This window comes from Nelusetta ayraudi, unplaced genomic scaffold (genome assembly GCF_046127955.1).
Source record: "Nelusetta ayraudi isolate G7.1 ecotype Tasmania unplaced genomic scaffold, CSIRO-AGI_Nayr_v1 ptg000033l, whole genome shotgun sequence".
Lineage (NCBI taxonomy): Eukaryota > Metazoa > Chordata > Actinopteri > Tetraodontiformes > Monacanthidae > Nelusetta > Nelusetta ayraudi.
The window spans coordinates 2577182-2596368 of NW_027466083.1; the positions used below are offsets into that span (position 1 = coordinate 2577182).

The following is a 19187-nucleotide window of genomic DNA, read 5'->3' on the forward strand; positions in this document are numbered from 1 at the left end:
CGGTATATTCAAACTTTTGTCCGTAATGACAACATTTAAAAGACAAACAAAAAACAACTGTAATTGTTTCCACTCTGATGTATGCTTTAATAATTTTAATAATATACATTAAAAATGCACTTAACTACAGTAGATGAAGTATATTTTTGAAACGCTGTTTGAAGCCTTAAAAGAGGACCACATGTGTACGATGAACTGCTTAATATATATTCACTTAACGTTAAGAATATAAGCTGCAAAATAAGGTTGTGAACTACTAGGTTTTTCCAGTTTCCACTATTTTGATCTAAAACTCAAACTTAAAGGCAGTTTTTATGATGTTCAAGGTCTCACACAGAAAATCGAAGTTCCTATCTGACATTGGAATTTGTAATATGACAAAATCATTCACTTTGCAGCCTTAAATAACAGTAGATACTTAAAAACGAACTTATTTACACAGACTCAAAAACATCGACATTGACAGTTTAGTGCTCAACATGTGAACGTGTTGCCATCCTCATTCAAAACGGACGTCCTGGACATTAGCACTCACTTGTGATTAGACAGATTCCTACAAGATTGCCAAAGCTTAAGGTGCTGATAATACATGTGTGTATTTATTCACCTGGAAGAAATGTTCAACATTCAGACTGACTTGACACAAACCTGTTGATTATGTTTTGTTTCTGCAACATACCCTGTGCAGTGCTCCTCTGCTGTTTTTCAAGAACAGAGGATTTTGAAATTATGGCTTTAACAAAGATAGCTGCGGCGCAGGTCCTTTGGGGTAAAGGGCCCTGACTCACCGATTTATTTTTAATCATCTCATTTTCACACATCATAAAACATAACAGATTTTTATTGAATTTCACTCTCAACAACTATAGTCATGTAATTATATATGTTGGTCTGATTACCGGTATATATATGAACAAATTTTCCACATAGAGTTTTAATAATTCCAATTAAACATGAAGTGGAGGCGGAACAAGAAAGAAGCATACGGAAGAAAGTAAAGGTTCCAATCATAGTATGTAGCTTGTTTTTAATTTGAAGTAATTACTTCCAACGCCCCCTAGAACATGTTTGGCTTGTTATTCTGACCAAGTACATCGTTATAGTTGGTTTAACAAATTTTTATGCTTATCATACAATTTGCAAATGTTTGTTTGCATCAGCATATTTTCATTGGAGCGGCGCAAAGAAGTAGATGGGGTTAAAGTAACACAGTCACAGGAGAGCAGAGCAAAACTGACATGAGGTTTTACATATACACACCCAAAATCAAAATACTGGAGATGTAAAGAAACATTACAATGTCCTATGAGTTGTTTGGTCAAACCATGGAGAATAAATGGAACATTAAAGAAGCAGGTGGTAAACCCAAGATGCTTAAAACTGGTTGCTTCTCAGCAAATTTGCTAATTTATGCAGGTTTGGACATTACGGGATTGACTTCAGGTAAATGACACTAATAACTGATTAAACTAAGCTTCCCCCCCCCCCAATATTTATTTTAACTAAGCATATGTCTAGTATATAGAGGACATTATTCAAAGACCAGCTTATAGCAAACTGAAAATTACATTCTTATCAATTGACCCATTCTTAATACATCTTTATTTGTAATGAGCTGATGATGTGTTTGCATGGAGCCCTGGAGACATTGGTGGGGGGGTTGAGATGAGGGAATAAGTCATGGGACGGGATAATTACTGATGACCTTTGCTTAAAAATCCACTGTGCGCGAGAGATTGCATCGTCTTTATGGAGCGGGTGTCTGGTACCCTGGTGACTGGCAGCGTTGCTTTCCAGAAGACACATGGACAGGCTCATTTTCACTTTATTACTCACTACTTTCATTTTAATTCAGTTAAATTAAGGGGCACACTTAATTTACTTGCCATACTAATTTGTGAAGTAATTATTAGCAAGAGACAACAACAGTGCACTGCAGTCAATATACACCCCTGTCTGCACAAACTTGATGGAACCTCCCATGCTCAGTAGATTTTTGGAGTACCAGACATCAGCAATTATCTCTTGACCTCCAAGTGGAATTATGTTGTTCCTCTGACCCATGTTTCCCTTTACTAATATCACCTCATGACTAGAACCTTACATTTGTCATATTGGCTTTCGGTGGACCTCAATGTTGAAACAATCAACAACAAGTTTTGGTTTGACTGGAGATAGATGACTGAAGGGCAGCTTCTCCAATTGTTACAGTTTGTGGGTTACCAACCTGGAGTGAGGTCCATGTTGTTCTTGTCGTTGCAGCCCTGCAGGGAGTCGAGGGTTCGTGTGACCTGGCTGGCGAACTCCTCGCCGCCGTTCATGCACTCCCGCTGCAGATGGTGGCGCAGGTCGGTGATGTCATATTCGTATCTTTGGCGGAAGCAAAAATCTAATTAAATCAGGTTATCTTCACGTACTTAAATTGGCTGCTGACATGCATGAAAAGTAAAATGGGAATATCAGTCAGGTCTAGGCCAGGTCTGTCTTCTTGCATCCATCCAGTCAAACCATAGTTGTGCTCAGTGTTGCCAACTTGGCGACTTTCTCGCTAAATCTGGCGACTTTCCAACTCCCCATCGCAACTTTTTTTTTTTTTTTTTGCCTAGTGAAAAATCTAGCGACTTTTCCTGGTGTTATTGGAGACTTTTCTGGTATTTTGGAGACTGACATGAAAGCATGTATTGTTCCCCAGCGAGCACAGGTGCTGCCGCGAGCCCCTCCCCCGCCCCAAAGTAGTCACAGGCGGTCACAGCATGGAGCTGCTGCAGTGAGTAGAGAAGCAAAGAGGAGAGCACCACGTCCAAACAGCGAATGAATCGCACACGCTGATCCGCCCTTCATTACAAAGCGGGATGTGAATGTAAAGGTTTATTCATTGTCACAGTAAAATAAATCACTGCATTTGACTCACACAGCCTCAGGCTCTTGCTCACACTTAATTGCAAGAAGAACTTATAGTCCAACAACAATCCTCTTAAATTAAATAAGGTGGTTAAAACACAAAGCTAAAGATATGTGGCACTCATAAAAGCAGTTGTGAGGCTCCGACAAGCCAAATATCTTCACTAATGAGGCAACGATACTGCGCATTGAAACACAACTGAACCTCCTTTACACACACAAATGTCAATCATATAAAACAATACTATGTTCATAAATAATAATATTTGGTGGTTTGTAGTAAATATGTATTTCTAAAACATATTTATAGTGTTTTTCAGTCTCTCCGACGACGTTATTGCTCTCCCACAGCATCCATTGCCATCAAGTGCAAATTCCCAACTATGCAAATTAGGTGATGACGTCATTTGGCGACTTCTATCGACTATTAGGATGACCAATAGCAACTTTCCTTACTGTGGAGTTGGCAACACTGCTTGTGCTCTTACCCGTCCAAAATGGGCGTCTCCCGGATGCTGAGGGTGCCGCTGGAGTTGGGCCCCTGGCCGCGGGAGTTCCTCAGGCTCTCGCGGGCCTGGCCTCCCATCAGCACAGACGGGATGTAGTGGATCTCATTCGCGGCCTCGGCGCTGGCACTCTTCTGGGGCTGGGGGATCCTACGACGTTTGCACCAGCGCCTGCGGGTGTAGAGGATCAGGACCAGGCACAGGATGGACAGTAGGAGGGCAATCATCCCGCCCTGGTGAGAGGAGGTTGACAGTAGGAGCGAGAGGGGGAAGGGGAGAGAGAAGAAAGAGGGGAAGAAATGTAATGTGAAAGGGGAAAATGTTGCAGAGTCAGGAGAAAGGAAGGAAGATCCAATCTTGTAAAAGTAAACGACCACAAAGTCCAAGTTGATCACTCAAGTGATGGTGGTGTGCGTTATTATGTGGGTTCGGCAATGTAACCACTAATTTCTTTCGTCTGTTCTTTCTGGGCAACCAACCTCTTCCTTTAGAAGTTGGATATCTCGATTTTGTCATTTTAGAAATAAATATTTTGTAATAAATGATGGAATTCATGAGTTTCCGTCCCTTTGAACAAACATACCCCAGTATGGACTCCACCTGATATTTTTCTGAAATAATTTTAACTTACACTAGTCCCCTGGGTAACTGTTTGGACTTAAGCTTCTGTTAGTTGTTCAGATAACCAGAATCTTCCTTTCATAATACATTTGAGCAAATACTTTCCAAATCTGTCAACTAATTAGGCCACACAGGCCGACAACAGCGCTGGAGAGACACTGAAAAAAGAACTGGCACCGAATGACGAGGTCAGGTCACAGGGCCGTTACAATGTCCATCATTTTGTGGCTGGGCTTGTGGTGTCAAGGGGAATGGCAGGGCCAACTCCGGCACATTCAGGCATGAGGGACAAGGCGTGGCCACGAGACGGACTGATGGAGGCCACTGATCCCACCCCGAGGACCGGACGCACGCAATGAGACAGAGACAGCAAGGTGGTGAGCGTCAACGTAAGAAAAAAGGCAAAGAGAGGAATGTTGGCCAGTCATGAGATATGGATCAAAGTCACAGCAAGTCGAAGGCATCCATCTGGCCTGTAGAAGCAGACAGAGAGGGCGACTGCCTCTCTGAAGACGACAACACCTCTCATTCGTGAAAGAACGCAGGGAGATGGGCAGCTCGTTCACGCTTGTTCCTTCAGTCTCACTTCATTCTCTGCATTCCGGAACGTGAAGGAAATCCAGAGTAATTTAGCACAAGTGACAGGAGCGGCGAGCTAACGCACAGGTACGACTGTAATTTTGACACTAAATGTTACAAGTAAAGCATGTCCAATTTACCACAACCCCCGGCCAAGTCTGATGCCACCCGGCTGACAAGTGAAATCTAAATCACAGGCATCGCACAATTTGCAAAATGTCATCAAAACACTTTAAGAAAATGTCAAGGTGACAGCACAGAGTGAGACAGACGGCGACTATTTTCCACTGGAGGCCGTCTTTAGAGGAACAAATTCCGCATTTCTGAGAAATGACATCCATTTAAAGTTGGTGGAATGAGTGTGGGATGTTCTCTTTTCAAGCAGGTGCTGAGCAGATGTCTCAAAACTCATATAAGCAGCACACAAGGACAAATACTGTGTAAAAATAAAACAAAATAAATAAATAAAAAACAACAACACTTTTTGAGATTAAAGTGCTGTGTAAATAATTACACAGGGATACTGATCAGCTGTCTGCTCAATTCAGCAATAGACTTGTTATTAAAGCTAGAGTGGAAATATATATTAAAGTTAGTAAGATTAAAACTGCTGAATGTAAACCATGTCTGTGATTATTCATGGGAGGAGGCAATGAAAAGTGATTATATAATTTTTGGTTTGTATTTTTCTTAATTAAAGTACTTAATGTACAAATAAATAAATTAACAAATAACAACAACAAAAAAATATTTTGCAACTATCGATGCAAATAATCAAGACAAGTAATAGTTAAATGTTTGGTACGACACAATCTGAAAAGTTACCATTTATGCCGATGCAGAAAAAACAACCCACATGTTCAGTTATATGCTTTGCCTGTTGAACACAACTGAGTGGGGGTGTCAAAAGTATCAGCTGTGCAGACAGATGTTGTTTAAAGGAGGGCTGATAGCAGAGGCTTGGTATGTGTCATTGCTGCTAATAACTGCAATTGTGACAAATTGTTAGACAACAGGTTGAGGTTAATAACGTGGCATTTCTGTGTTGGGCCACATTCAAATTGTTATTTAGTAGGTCAAGGAGTTTCTAATCGCATTTTTTTTTTTTTCCTTGGGACAGACGCATGATTTGAAAGGCAGTTTAAATGTTAAGCCATGTATTGTTTCATTCACCCATGAGTGAAGCAGAACAAGATGTCAGATGTCAAGTACTTCAATTGCCTCTCAATCAAATCTAATTCACTGACAAATGCAATTCAAAACCATCAAGCAGCATTAGCACCCATCCACAGAGGGGGCTAATATGTATGACACAAGGTAGTGTGGTGGGCGAGGCCCGATAGATCAGGCATTACCTGGAATCAACGTGGGGACTAAGTGGACTGTGTCCTCTCACAGAGCCAATAAAACCAAGCCACACATCAAAGCATGCCAGCGCTTGGCCCAGTAATCCACTTACCAACGGATGAGGATGATGTTACAATGGCAACAGCACTCCTTAAGACTTACACCCCTGTCATGTCAGTCCTGAATGGAAGCAAGAAGACGTGGCCTTTGTCATTCTGACAGAGTCAGACTTGGTATTAGAGCTGAGCCATCAATCTGTCACTTAGTCTCAGGATGTGGTGCACTAAGGAGCAGGAAGACTCCAAGATCAAGACAGTGTGACAGCTACAAGATAGCGGGAGGAAGTTCCCTTCCAACAATTTATTTCTTGCAGCCGACGCCGGCGGGACTTGACTTGCAATGTTCTTTGATGGTCTGTATTCTTACAACGATCTGGGAAAAAAAAAGAAAAAAAAGCTTGCTCCTGGAGTTAAAGGAAAAGTTTTTTTTTTTTAACGGGTACTTTTGCGTTACTGCGACTGCCAACTGACACACTAAGTACATGACAACTTGCGCATTTTCAGATGGGGTGGATTTTTTCATGTTACTGCGCTGAAATGAGTAGTTCGAATTTCCAACATCACAAGTCGAGCTGGTTAACTTTTTTTTTTAATACGGGTGTATATATATATATATATATATATATATGGGAGGGGGAAGAGAGCCAAAGCAGCCTCTTTAGACTGTATGAGAGGCAATAATAATAAACAAACCTTGATTATTATTGGAAATTGGAGCACCAAGAGTAATTTATTAAATCTGAAAATGGCCATAATAGGGCCTCTTGACAGTTCAACGTTCAGGGTAGCTTTTTACTATCCCCAAAGGAGGGGGAGCCAACACAGAGGTACATTCACAAAGCTGATGGCAGCAGGGATGAATTACTTTAGTAATTAATTCAGTCATAGTTTAATATTCATTACGTTACTAAATTTAAATACTAAAAGACAAGTTGTGAGGACGATTAGCAGCAGGCGTTTTGATCCAGCACTGATTTCGACATTGAACACACTTTCAAAGTCACGGGCCCATTTCACACATGCCACACAAGGGCCTTTCCGTGGAAAATGAGTATTGATGGCGAAAAGGGTCTGGTTTATTTAATTTCCTTTGGGCTGTTTTAACCAGGGTTAATACAGCATGGATCCTTGCAGCGTGTGTGTGTTTGAGTTTGCACAGTCAAAGGTAGTAATGTAAAACCATCCATTACAATTGGCATGTCGACATTCTGATAGAACGTAAAATAAATCTGTGAGTGCTTTTCTTAATGTAGCGTGTCATTATGGTTTGACCTATAGCCAAAAAACTGCGCAGTCAGCAGAACTTAGATGTTATTTAATTGTAACATATGTTAACATGCTATATAATGCATTACAAAGAAGTCCTGCACTTGAGCTTTATTGCAGATGCATAAGAAGAAGTGGGGACATTACTGTATAGCCATAGTGCAGATAGGAAGATCCTGTGGCCTGTGCTGTTCCCTTTATTTAGTTCAAGTCAACCAATATGAGTTGAACATTTGGTTGTTAATGTGTTTGTCCTGATGTTGACACCATGACCACTACTATCAGTTCCAAAGAGTAGATCATCAAGGCAATTTGTAAGGTGGAATGTTATAAAATGTAATGGATAATGTCATCTTAAACATTTAATAACTATTTGGTATAATTTATCTTAAAAGAATGTCCAATAGAACGTATGGAAGGGAAGCAATGAAAGTAGTACAGAGGAAAATTAAGGGAATGCAAGTTTATCATACAGCGCTTGAAGGAGCAGGAAGTGATTTTCCACCACTAGAGGGCGTAGCTGAGCACAACATGTAAACCAAAACAAAGCGGCTTCTAAGTCCCACTTCCTCAGGCTGCTCTCATCTCTGACTTCCTTCTCCTCCTCCCTGGTCTTGTAAGCGAAGCAATAAACATCCATTGAGCAAGAAAGGGAAATGTCACGTGAAGGTGTAAATATATGATTCCACAAGCGAGTGACTGTCGAGTAAACAAGCTGGCTATGGTAACTTTGGCGGAAATGACTGTGGATAAAACCCAAAATCTACAGGGCCACCTTCTGTTACCAGAACTGTGTTACCATGTTGTGTTTTTCAAGATTGTTTTAGTTTGTTTTATTTTAACTGACTTTGGATAAATAAAACTGAACCAAACTCTCACATATGGCCGCAGAGTTCCATGTCTGATGTAGGTTCGTCACTGATAGTGGTCCCCTTGGAAACACGACATGGTAACAGAGTTCTGCTCACCCAAAGCGACCCTCTGCATTCGGGTTATATCCAGCAAGATTTTAGCCAAGGTTAGCAAGTCAAGCTAATTTACTCAAACTCAGCAACACACTTAATTTGGTGCAGTTGTCAAAAGTTACCATTGCATGATGTGAAGTATGAGTTCAGAGGAAGAAAATGTAAACTGAAAGTGACAAGGCCCTTGAAAATCACAGATCACTTGTCAGCCTCTCCCACTAAAACAATTTGCGTGTCCATATAGGAAAGTTCATCTGTGTTATAATTTCACATGTTGCAATATCACATGGCCCTGCTGGCGCTCAGTTGCTGGGGAAGCACGACTGGCAGGAGTGGCAGCTATAGTAGCCAAACCAGTGTCAACTTAATAATAATGCTTTTTATTTACTTCAGACAGAAATCTCCAATATGCAGTCTGAACAAAAAGAAAATCAAGAAGTCTGCTGCGATTTGTGATCAGGCTGCAGCACCAACTGCTGCAACTGGGCCGCAGGGTAGCTCATTAAAAATTAATGCGAAACTCTGTTTACGCTGGGTCACAGAAACCAGTTTTCTGATCCCTAATAACAGTCAGTCTCCTGCAGCTGCTGAACTACTCGTTTGAGTGAAGGCACAAAAAAAAAATTACACACACACAAAAGATATGCATTTGTATGACACAGCAAGGACAATTAGAAACACAAATGTTTTCATTTTTATTGACGAGCTGCAATTTCCTGTCCTGACATCAATACTGACTAAATACTAATAGAAAATATTATAGGACACCGACAGGTAATTTGAGATTCTATAAACTGCATTATTTGCGGTACTCTGCAGTCACAGCTTTGCAGGTTAACAGGAGTTTTCCGTCAACTGGACTGTGAGTGAAGTAGTTGTTTATTTCCAAGTGAAAGACCTACTATTCTGCACAAACACGCAAATGCACCGAGAAACCCAGCATCTAGTTAACACTGTCATTCATACAGTACTGGTGTTCATAAGGTAGTGGTATTGTTTGAACTGCTTTATGTGGTCCTACTGACAGAGACAGATTTGTTTCTTGTGTGAAAAATATGGTTTAGAAAGGGGAAAAAAAAATATTATAATCTCAGGTGTTCTTCTTGAAATGGTTAAAACCTTCATCTGTGAACTGTATGAACCTTTGTATTGTGACATACTGGCCAAGGAGGCCCAAGTTTCTAAAATCAAAGATTGGGTCTGGCTGCCAATGAAGCCTTGCAAAGTCCCAGGAAAATGCTGTGGACACATGTGGTCTGCTTCTGGGAAAGTAAGAAATGTAGAGAGAGTACAGTGACACAAATATGTGGGTCTCTAATCGCCTCTGTTTGCCTCACATGATGAGTCTCTGGTGAGCCTCATCAAGCAGTGTGTCCATAAAGCTTTTTAATGCACATCAAGAAGAAAGTGGCTTTACAAAATTGACTTGATTTTATAACGCCGTCATTTCAACAACTTCCCGTAATAGTTTTCAACAAACTTCGTCCAAAGATACCTATCAAATGTTCCTCCTAAGGGACAGATGCTCAGCTCAACTGGAATTATTATTATTGTTTTAGACTCAATTCTTTCTTTAAGCGCCGCACTACTCTTGGCGTGGCAGAGACAATCTCTCCCCCCCCACCCCACCCCCCGCACCCCCCTTATTAAAATTCAGAAACAAACGTACGACAGTTACAAACTTCCCTCTGCACAATTGCAGGCTTATTTTGAAACGCTGTCAGGTGTGACTAATTCATTTGTTGCCAGCGACTGGGAGGCAGCAGTTCATTATGTTTCGACAAATACTCTGAAAATTAGAAATATGGGGCAGAATACAGGGATTATAATAGCTTGGGCGCACCACATAAAAACCTCAGAGAGTCTCAATTACAATCAGCACTGGGTAAGAAAGGTTGATTATTGAGCATTACCTTAGAGATATGGCAGAACGCCTTGTCCCCAGGAAGAAAATGTCATGCAAATGCAGGAGATGATAACGCTCTCAATAAATGTGGTGACTCGCTTGAAAAGACTAATTTTCACACGTGTTTGAACCCTCCTCCCTCCATATTTTGTGCGTCTTTCTTTATTTGTGGATACAAAGACTCGTTCCAGACACAATAACAGGCCCTGTGAATGCTTATTACACTATCTAAATGCAAATAAATTGACAAGGGACAGGAAAATTAAATGTTTTTAAAACCATAAGAATACATCTAATGCAATGATTAAAAAAATAAATAGAATATAATCCATCCATTTTCAATACCCGCTGCTTCCCCAGCTCAGGTTCATGGGTAAATAGAATATAAGAAATATATAATGCATGAAATATCAATAGCAATTACAAAATTATAAGTGCATTGTGTATCTAAAAGGGTAGCTGTACAACCTAATCATCTTCACTGTCTGAGGAAAGAAAGGACTCTTGTCTGGTGGTGCCAAGAGAAGTAAATTATGATACCTTTTAACTCGGCCAAAGTGCTATAAAACCCCTAATCCTGTCACAAGCTTTTTTTTTTTCCTTATCATTGGAAATTAAATTCTGGCCAAGTGTCCTTTGTTTATCTACTGTCAAGGCAAAGCCAGCGTGACGTCAGAGACTCTGGCACGCATTTCTGATTTATTACAAGACTGTGCTTCACGCAGCGGACGCGAGAAACCCTGGCCTCCAGAGGAAATTATTTGACTCTGCTATCATATTAAGTTCGACTGACTTCCTGCGAGACACAGCTTGAGGCGGAGCGCAGACAAAAGGAACACTGAAAAACAATAACGGAGAGATTACACCCCACATCCCAGAGGTCAGCGATTCATAGAGAAGCCCTGCAGGCTTCTAGTTTTCTGGAGCTTGTAATAACTCTGATGTTTGCTAGTTGGCTACGCTTCTGCCACGCGGCAGGGCTTAATGCAGGGCAATAAGACGGCAATGACCAGGTCGGTGGGAGCTGTCTTGCATCGGTAACATAGTTTTTGGAGGCTAAACTGGTTTGTCCAGTGGAGAAAAATAAAGCACAAATTTCCTTGTCCGAGAAATTCAATTCCTTTTTTTCCGATGGTTAAATATTATTAGGGTATGATTATTTTATGCACATTTTTGTTTTCTGGAATTTGCGACAGCGAGTGTTTCAAGCATGCACTGTCGCCTCAGAGCAAGATGGTTGGTTGTGGGTTCCATTCCAAGGCCTTCTCCCTGTGTCTGTGTCATTGGTCTCGACGTGGTGCAGTTGATGAACTGGCAACTTGTACTCTGGGCTCCAAAGTAACTTGACGGGGTTTTGGAGTCTTGAAGGCCTTTCGACTCTCATCTGAAAGGCTTCTTGACTTCTGAAGAGGCTGAAGAGTTCCTTTCACATGAGAGACAAAACGCCTTCATGACTCTGAAAAACAATCCAGTTGCCTGAACTTTACCTTCACGACTACAATGACCTGGACATCTGAGACCTTCACAGATAGCGACTACAGCAAACGATACAGACAATGTATCCAGTTTTCAATAGAATCTTTCTTGAACGCTCACAAGTCACAATAAGACTCCTTCGACACTGGGCTGGGTCAGAAATGAGTGCAGCAGTCCACAACACACATTATAGGGATCATCTTGCAAAAAGGATACGTTTGCCAGTTTACAGTTGTATATTTCTGCCACTATGTCCATTCCAAGGGAGCTCAAAGCACAATGAAGTGTTGGATTCTAAATGTCAAACATGTAATCTCCTGCTCGTCTCCAGCTTTGTCGTCAGAGTCTGTCTTCCCTCTGCTGTTTTTTTTTTTTTTTTTTTGTGAGAAAGCAAGCTGCGCTGCTTTGTTGTCTGTATCAGAGATTCAGCAGGACTACAAACGGTGCGGCCACAAGGGCTGCCCGCCCTTCCACGCGGCCCACAGGGAAACTATGGATCGGTTGGTCCTGCTCGGCAGGCTTTCTGACAACACGGCAGCCTGTGATGCAGCACTGGAGGCTGGAATTCAGCCGAGGCTGCTGCTTTACAAGTGGTCAGGGCCGCATTGATTTAAGGTTTAGACGATCAATGCTATCAGTGCAGGTGTTGCGAGGGTCATCGCGTGAATGTCAGCAAGGAAGCAAAGGATCACAGTGACCATATTCTGCTGGAAGCTGAGTGACGCATCGTTATCTCTGCAGTTTGCAATAGCCAATAGCAAATTATAGTTGCAGTGTTGAAGCCGCATGCTAGGAGCATAACTGCATTAATAAGTAATGGCACTGGCTGATTATGGGACTCTTCATGAGGGAAATAAACCGTGATGAAGTGGAACTCCTTCGCACATTTTAAACTAATTTGTCATCTCCTCGGCATCCTGGATGACCCACTAGAACTTCACAAGGTTTAAAAATTGCACCGCGGATATTCGAGTGGCGATACGTTTGACGATACACTGAGCTCACTAGACAAGACGAGACAGTGACACGATATTGGGTTTGCGAGAACCAAACAATGTTATTACCATTACTTCTAAGAAACCTACAATAACGAAACATATGACTGGACTGGACCCAAGCAATTCCATCCATCCATTTTCAATAACCGCTTCTTCCTGAGCTCAGGGTCACGGGTAAGCATTTTTTTTACTAAAATTAAGTAAAGAAGAAATATTTTAAAAGTTGAAATAAAATAGAGGAAATCAAATATCTATTTTTTTCCCTAGTGCAAATACACATGCTGACACCACCTGACTGAATGCTGAGGACTCATTTTGGCCCGATTTGCTCCTCCAGACGGCTCTCATTTGTCTGACTCCCCTTCTCAACTGGGTTCTGTCAATGCCATTATTTTACTGTTCCAGAGCAAGTCGAAGTGATGTGAGATTGGGTCTTGAATATCAAACATATGGTAATGACATGATATTTACAATATTCCCTTGATGCAAAATAAGATTAATCTAATAAACTCAAACTAACAGATCTATTGATTTCTCAACTTGAACCATCTCCATGGAAACCAATATGACGTGAAAACATGGGAACTGAATATCAACTGTTGAAAAAAATATTAAAACACTGCAAAAAAGGTATGTGTAGAAAAATAGCTAAATTGCATATTAAAGACCATTTCTCAAAGATGAAAAAATGAAAACATCTCCATCATCCTCCATGCATGCACTGGCAAGCTGGTGTTTCATAAATGGAAATACGAAAGCCAACAAAACACGCAGCTGAGCGAAACAATGGAGTCGTACTCAGTGCTGGCAGCCTGCATTTGTCTGCCATTGTTTTACACAGAGAACTTAAAATCCACAATTGCTCCTTGCTGTTTGTTGTGAGTGACGGGGTTGGGTTGGACGGACATCACGCTCGGCCAATCAGGCCAAAGTGCAGGTGAAATAAAAGGTGACTTCTGTGTCCACACATACAGTCCTCAGTGGGGTTACAACGGCTTGAGTCTGTTGTCGGACTACTGCCAGATGTACCAGTGCCAACAATACTAAAATTAACTGCAGTTTTTATTTGCCGAGAACAAAATGGTGAGGGATGGTGAAATAGTTCCTCGTTACTTCAGATTTTAACAAGTGCTGCAGTGATTAACAGACTTTCCTGAAGCTGTTAAATGTCATACTTTGCACAGCTCAAAGGAGACTGGAAAGAAAAAAAAAAACCACACACTAGCATCCTTGGCTTAGAATCAGACAGCATGCGGCTCAGACAGGCAGACTGGCGCTGCCCTTCATCTTTTGGCTTGACTGGGCACAGTGTGCCTTTTTTTGCCACCGCAACATGATGGCAAGACTCCAAAAGAAAGGCTGAAGTAAAGCAGATGCGCCAGTGATGCCCGCCAGGCGAAGTTGTCAATGTAAATGTGAACAGATAGTGGGCGGGACCTGCAATATTCATGGTGGCAACATTTCAAGTTTCATCTGATCTCTAGTTTGTGGTTGTCGCTGGATCGCAGCACTTTGGGTTTTTGTTTCATCACATTCAGATGATGTTTCATAAGGAGAAGCAAAACATCAGCCCGTGGCCAGAAAAACATTTGTTTTGCATATAGAGTAACTGATTTGGTTTAGTCAAAATGTCTGCATAATACATGTCATGAAAGACTTTGTCCGTTGACACCTTGCAGCTAAGCGGCAATCAATTTAAATTGAGATGAACAATCGTGCACTGCAATCATTAAGCAAGTATAACGCAACAGGCATGCCAGAGGTTTTATAGATTCTTACTCAAGTTGTCATTTTCTGCACGTGTCGCTCTTCCAAATGCAGAGCAGAAGTCTGAGATGGATGTTTAAAGCTGTCAAGGCCTTGGTTAGTTTTAGCTCAGACACTCACAAGGTCAGCCATCCATTATAAATGGCTGGTGGACTGGAGGACACCGTGGTCACCTTGCTGGATGTGCGTGCGCAGGGGGAAGCTTTGAACCCACCTTTGAGCTGCATACTTTAAAAACTCAGCCGCATGACGAGGAACAAGTGACGTCTTAGTTCAAAAGCAGATACTCTTCAGCACTTTGGAATTGTGAACTGCCTGTTTGTGATCGTCGGCGTGTGGGCTGAGAGCAGAGAGGACAAAATGGCTTTTCTGGCCTGAAAACACAGTTTTTGGTCCAGTTCACTGAACCCGATTCTCGTTAGGATGAGGCCCATAAAACACTCGGCTTGCCTTCAATGGTAAAAAGCGGTGAAGCCGTCAGAGCCCCAGAGTTTTGCAATGGCTTAGGTGTTTTGTGAAGGGTGTGATGGAAAGGCAGTGCGATGTGTTGTTTTGTTTTTCTTTGTTTTGTTTTTTTTGCATCTGTGCAATACTTTTGAGAGCGCTCTGCGTTCAGAGAAATGGCAGAAATGTATACAATGCATAAATATCTGGGATTTAGAATTCTGTCTTGCCTTTTGTTTTAGAATTATCAAGGTTAATTACTTGTATCATTAACAACATCGTGTTTATGTCAGTCTAAGGTCCCGTTTATGAACAGGAATCAAACAAAGTGAAGCCACAGAGTAAAATACGTATACATCTACATATATCCATTTATGCATCATCCCTCCATCCATTTTACATCTGACTGAGGTTTTCATGGAAAGACTCGGCAGCAGTATTAAATGAAATGAAATGAATTGTGACTATGAAATTATTGTGACTAGTTTACCTAAAAAGAACATTTTTAGACTATTATTGGACTTGAATGCCAAAATATTTTAACTTAATTTTTTAAAGGGCCACGGCATTAACGGTGTCCATACAAAATTGAATTCCAAAAGCTTCTGACTTCCAAAACCTTTGGTGTGAGCACAGTGAAGTGCAGAGAAAAGCCTTATGATAACATAGCTCGCACAAACCTTACAGAAATTAAATCAATTGCTGAGCTAATTGTAAAGCCTGAAAAGACTGTTATTCATCATCTGTATCGTGATAACTTGACCTTTTTCATGATATTGATCATAACATTTGTTTACAACTGGCAGTCAATTACGGCCACTTCAGAACTCACTTTGGAGCAAAACCCGAAAATGAAGAAAACAATTAACGGTAAATCCAAGAATCAATGAGGAAACTGACCTTGAATCACTAAGCTAACTAAGCTTCTCCTTGTCAGAACAGAGGCAGCAGAACACAGAAATCAGGTTCTGCTGTGTTCTTTATTTTATATTTTACCAATGTGCCTCAGTGTGACCTGCCCTCAACAAATGCAATCATTTTTGTCACGGTTCACAGACATTCTAAGCCAGCATGTCACACTACATTGTGCAGCATAGCGATCGAGCCAGATGTCATCAATTTACTGTGGTTGACAAAACAATCAAGAAAGACTTGAGTCACTGTTTATCTGATCATTTTCTTCCTGCCGTTTGCTGTACACACATGTACCAGTGTGGTTATATACATTGGGGGCCAATGTTTTCTCGCTTATACTTTTCTTAGGCACTGAAAACAAGATCTGTTACTTTCTTGTGAGAAGCCTTCAAACTTTAAAAGGAAAAAAATAAATACTGCAGACTGGCTGTAAAAGTAAAACTGAGTCAAATACTGTCAGATGCTGCTTTGACCAAACCCAGTGAAGACAGTCTGACCACTTTGCAGTCTGCTGGGACCGACGGTGGGCTGGAGGAGGGCTGGGGGGCTAAGCTGCCTTCGCAGGACCCCTTTTTGTCTCCAGGAGGAAGCCGACGAGTGACACGGCTTCAGATTGAAAGGTCGGGGATTCCAGCCGGGTGGCAAGCTGCAGCGGGGCCTGGTTGGGGCCTGGCTGGGGCCTGGCTGGGGCCTGGCCGGCGCAGCGGCGACGCTGCTTCCATCTGTTGCCGCGGTCTGCTCGCGTCGGCGCGCTAATCCCCCTGCTGCCCAGCGCCACCTAGGCGGGGGAGCCCACCCCTCCTCCACCCGACCACCACGACGGCAGGCCCCTTCAGGATGAGGGATTAGCTGAGCGGCCAGCACAAAGACCTGCAGAGTGATGGGATGTGAAATGCAGATAGAGTGGGGACTAAACAATGTGAGATTGGAGGGGAAAAAAATCAAAGAGGGCGAGAGGCGGAACCTCCGAGCTGCCCCCCGCCTCTCTCCCACCAGCCTCGTGAAAAAAATGTTGTCGCCGGCAGGTCAGGGCCTCTCGCCTTGTTTGCTTCTGAAGGCAAAACACGATCGCAGGATTTTCAAAGTCAGGTGCTCGTGTCAAGGTTTCCGAATCGGTGACATTCAGCCGGCGTCTGCCCTCACTAAAGCGAATGCAGCGGCTGGCCAAACAAAAAAAAGAAAGAAAGAAAGAAAGAAAGAAAGACAGAAAAGATGAATAATCATTTGCGTATTGCAGCTATAATATCTTTTCAGTGGCTGACAACGCAGACCATCCATCAACATGCGACTGTAACATCTTTACGCCGCAGAAGGGGTCCAGGTGTGGGTGTGGCCTATCTAAGATCTAATAAATATACATTTCCTCTGGGAAGAGGAAGACGCTTGTAGAATCAAGGATTCATTTCCTGGGCTCAGATAAGGCCAGAGTCAGTGCGGACGCGTCTGCGTTTTGAAAAATTCATGTGAGATTTTAATAATGTGCAATTCACCCAGTGAAAGCACGTTTATGTTTAAACTGTGGCCAAACGTTCACCTTTGCTCTCAATAAGTCCTCGTTTGTCGACGGGGATATTGAACCAATACGCAGTGTTAGCGTTCCTCGCTGCAGAACAGCACGTACGCCATGTACAGCCTGTTCCATCTGAACAGAGAGGGCAAGAGGCAGAGCTGTTCAGAGAAGCCTTCACAGACATCGCATTCACTCACGCTGGTGCACGAGGTGCCCTGAAAAGCACAGATGGGCTGTTGTGGCAAGACAGACCAACAATGAAGGTCTACGTCAATGCAGTCGGATTTTCGCTCGCTAAAATTATCTGCACTGAGGAGACCAGAGTTCTCATGGAGCTCACTGTGCATGACTTTGGACTGTGGGAGGAGCCAGAGTACCTGCAGAGAACCCACACAGGAGTGGTGTGTGATACTGATAGATTTGGTATCAATTCGATAGGACCAACATCTCGTCATATTAGCTAAGACCTTTAACCTGTTTTTGTGTTTTTTTCCCCATGTGCACTAAAACATAGTTCAAACCGAGAAGATCATTTAGGCAAAGCTTTAGGACAATAAAACATATTTGACCCACATCATTCAATGCCTTTCTCAACCTCAGACAGCAGTTTGACCTGTATTGATTTCTTTCTGATTGGGATTTTGTATTGTCGTAATCATTTCATGACAGAAGGTAAAGATACATTATTCCAACTGATACCATAGCAGTTTAAATATAGTAATCAATATATACAAATACAACCTAGACACAAATGTAAATTATCAATGCAATCAATGCACACCAGGAACTCCTCAGTGAGAGGAGCACCTGGAAGACTACCACAACTTATCAATTCTTTATATTTAGAAAAAGAAATATACATCCATCATCTTTAACTGTATGGGGGGAAAACTGCTTTTTCCCCCTGCCTAACAGATTTTTGCCAATTAAAAAACTCCTCTGACTGCGCGTCAAAGAGACACGGCGTGATAAAAGACTTGAGAACTGTTCCCATTTTTAGCTGCTTTGTGAACATTCTGCCCCACAGCGGAGTTTTACCATGACAGAGATGTGCAGAATGCGCAGTTCCTCCTTGGCAGAGTCATTAGCTGGGTCTTCGGTGGGTTCAGGGAGGCTCAGGCCGCCATCCTGGTGATGGATGTGGAAGAGCAGCGTGCCATTCTCCAGCCACTGCTGCCTCCAGCGCACCAGAGGGATGTCCTCAGAGTTGCCAGAGATTTCTGAAGAAGACAAAGAAAGAGAAAATGTGTAAATGCAAGTAACCAAAATATAAAAAATACCTTTATGATCCCCAGTCACTTTTAGTTAATTTGACATTCTAAATTACTTTGTAAACATTTTAAACCTTTTTTCCCCCTCACTACTGTGTTTGAAAACAATAATTTTAATGGCTCCTCTGTCCTCACAGTGACCACACGTGGGTGGACAGTTTCCATAACTGATGTGCTTTGATTAAAGTTGCCCCACATATTCATACCCCTTGTCAGCTGCACACTCAGCCTAGTAGCCATTATTAAATGTTAGTACGGTGCGGTGATAAACAAACCTGGCAAAATGTTTACGGTGCGGTGTCTGAGTTTCAATCAAACTGAATCAGGTGGTGTATCGAAATAACAGCACTGTGATTATCTCAATGAACCGACTCCAAATATAGAATGGTAACCCCAAACAGTCTTTTTTCCCCTTTGCTGTGTGTTTGTTGTGGATCATTTGTAATTGTGATTGTGTGTGTTTTGCAATTTACATCGAATCGCATTGAGTGCAAGCTCATTCAGTGCATTCAGAATTGTGTGGGTTTTATGAGAGGACAACAGATGGCAATAAGCTATCTGCTAAATTCAGGCTTTCAATTTTTTTTTTAAGTTTTCACAATGGTTGGTGTAAGGCCAAGTGTCAGTCCTTAACATGGCAATGAGCAACTGATTTA

General features: G+C 42.0%; 1 protein-coding gene across 4 annotated transcripts in view; it reads right to left on the reverse strand.

The window, feature by feature from the left end:
* astn1 (astrotactin 1) overlaps positions 1–19187 on the reverse strand; it is a 328361-nt gene that overhangs the window by 250406 nt on the left and 58768 nt on the right. For all 4 annotated transcript variants that reach the window (XM_076031556.1, XM_076031555.1, XM_076031553.1 and 1 more), the window contains exons 2-4: positions 18299–18480; positions 3390–3640; positions 2228–2370 (exon numbers count right to left, since the gene is read on the reverse strand). In XM_076031556.1, the coding sequence (XP_075887671.1) occupies positions 2228–2370; positions 3390–3640; positions 18299–18480 (576 nt within the window). The remainder of the gene's footprint in view (positions 1–2227; positions 2371–3389; positions 3641–18298; positions 18481–19187) is intronic.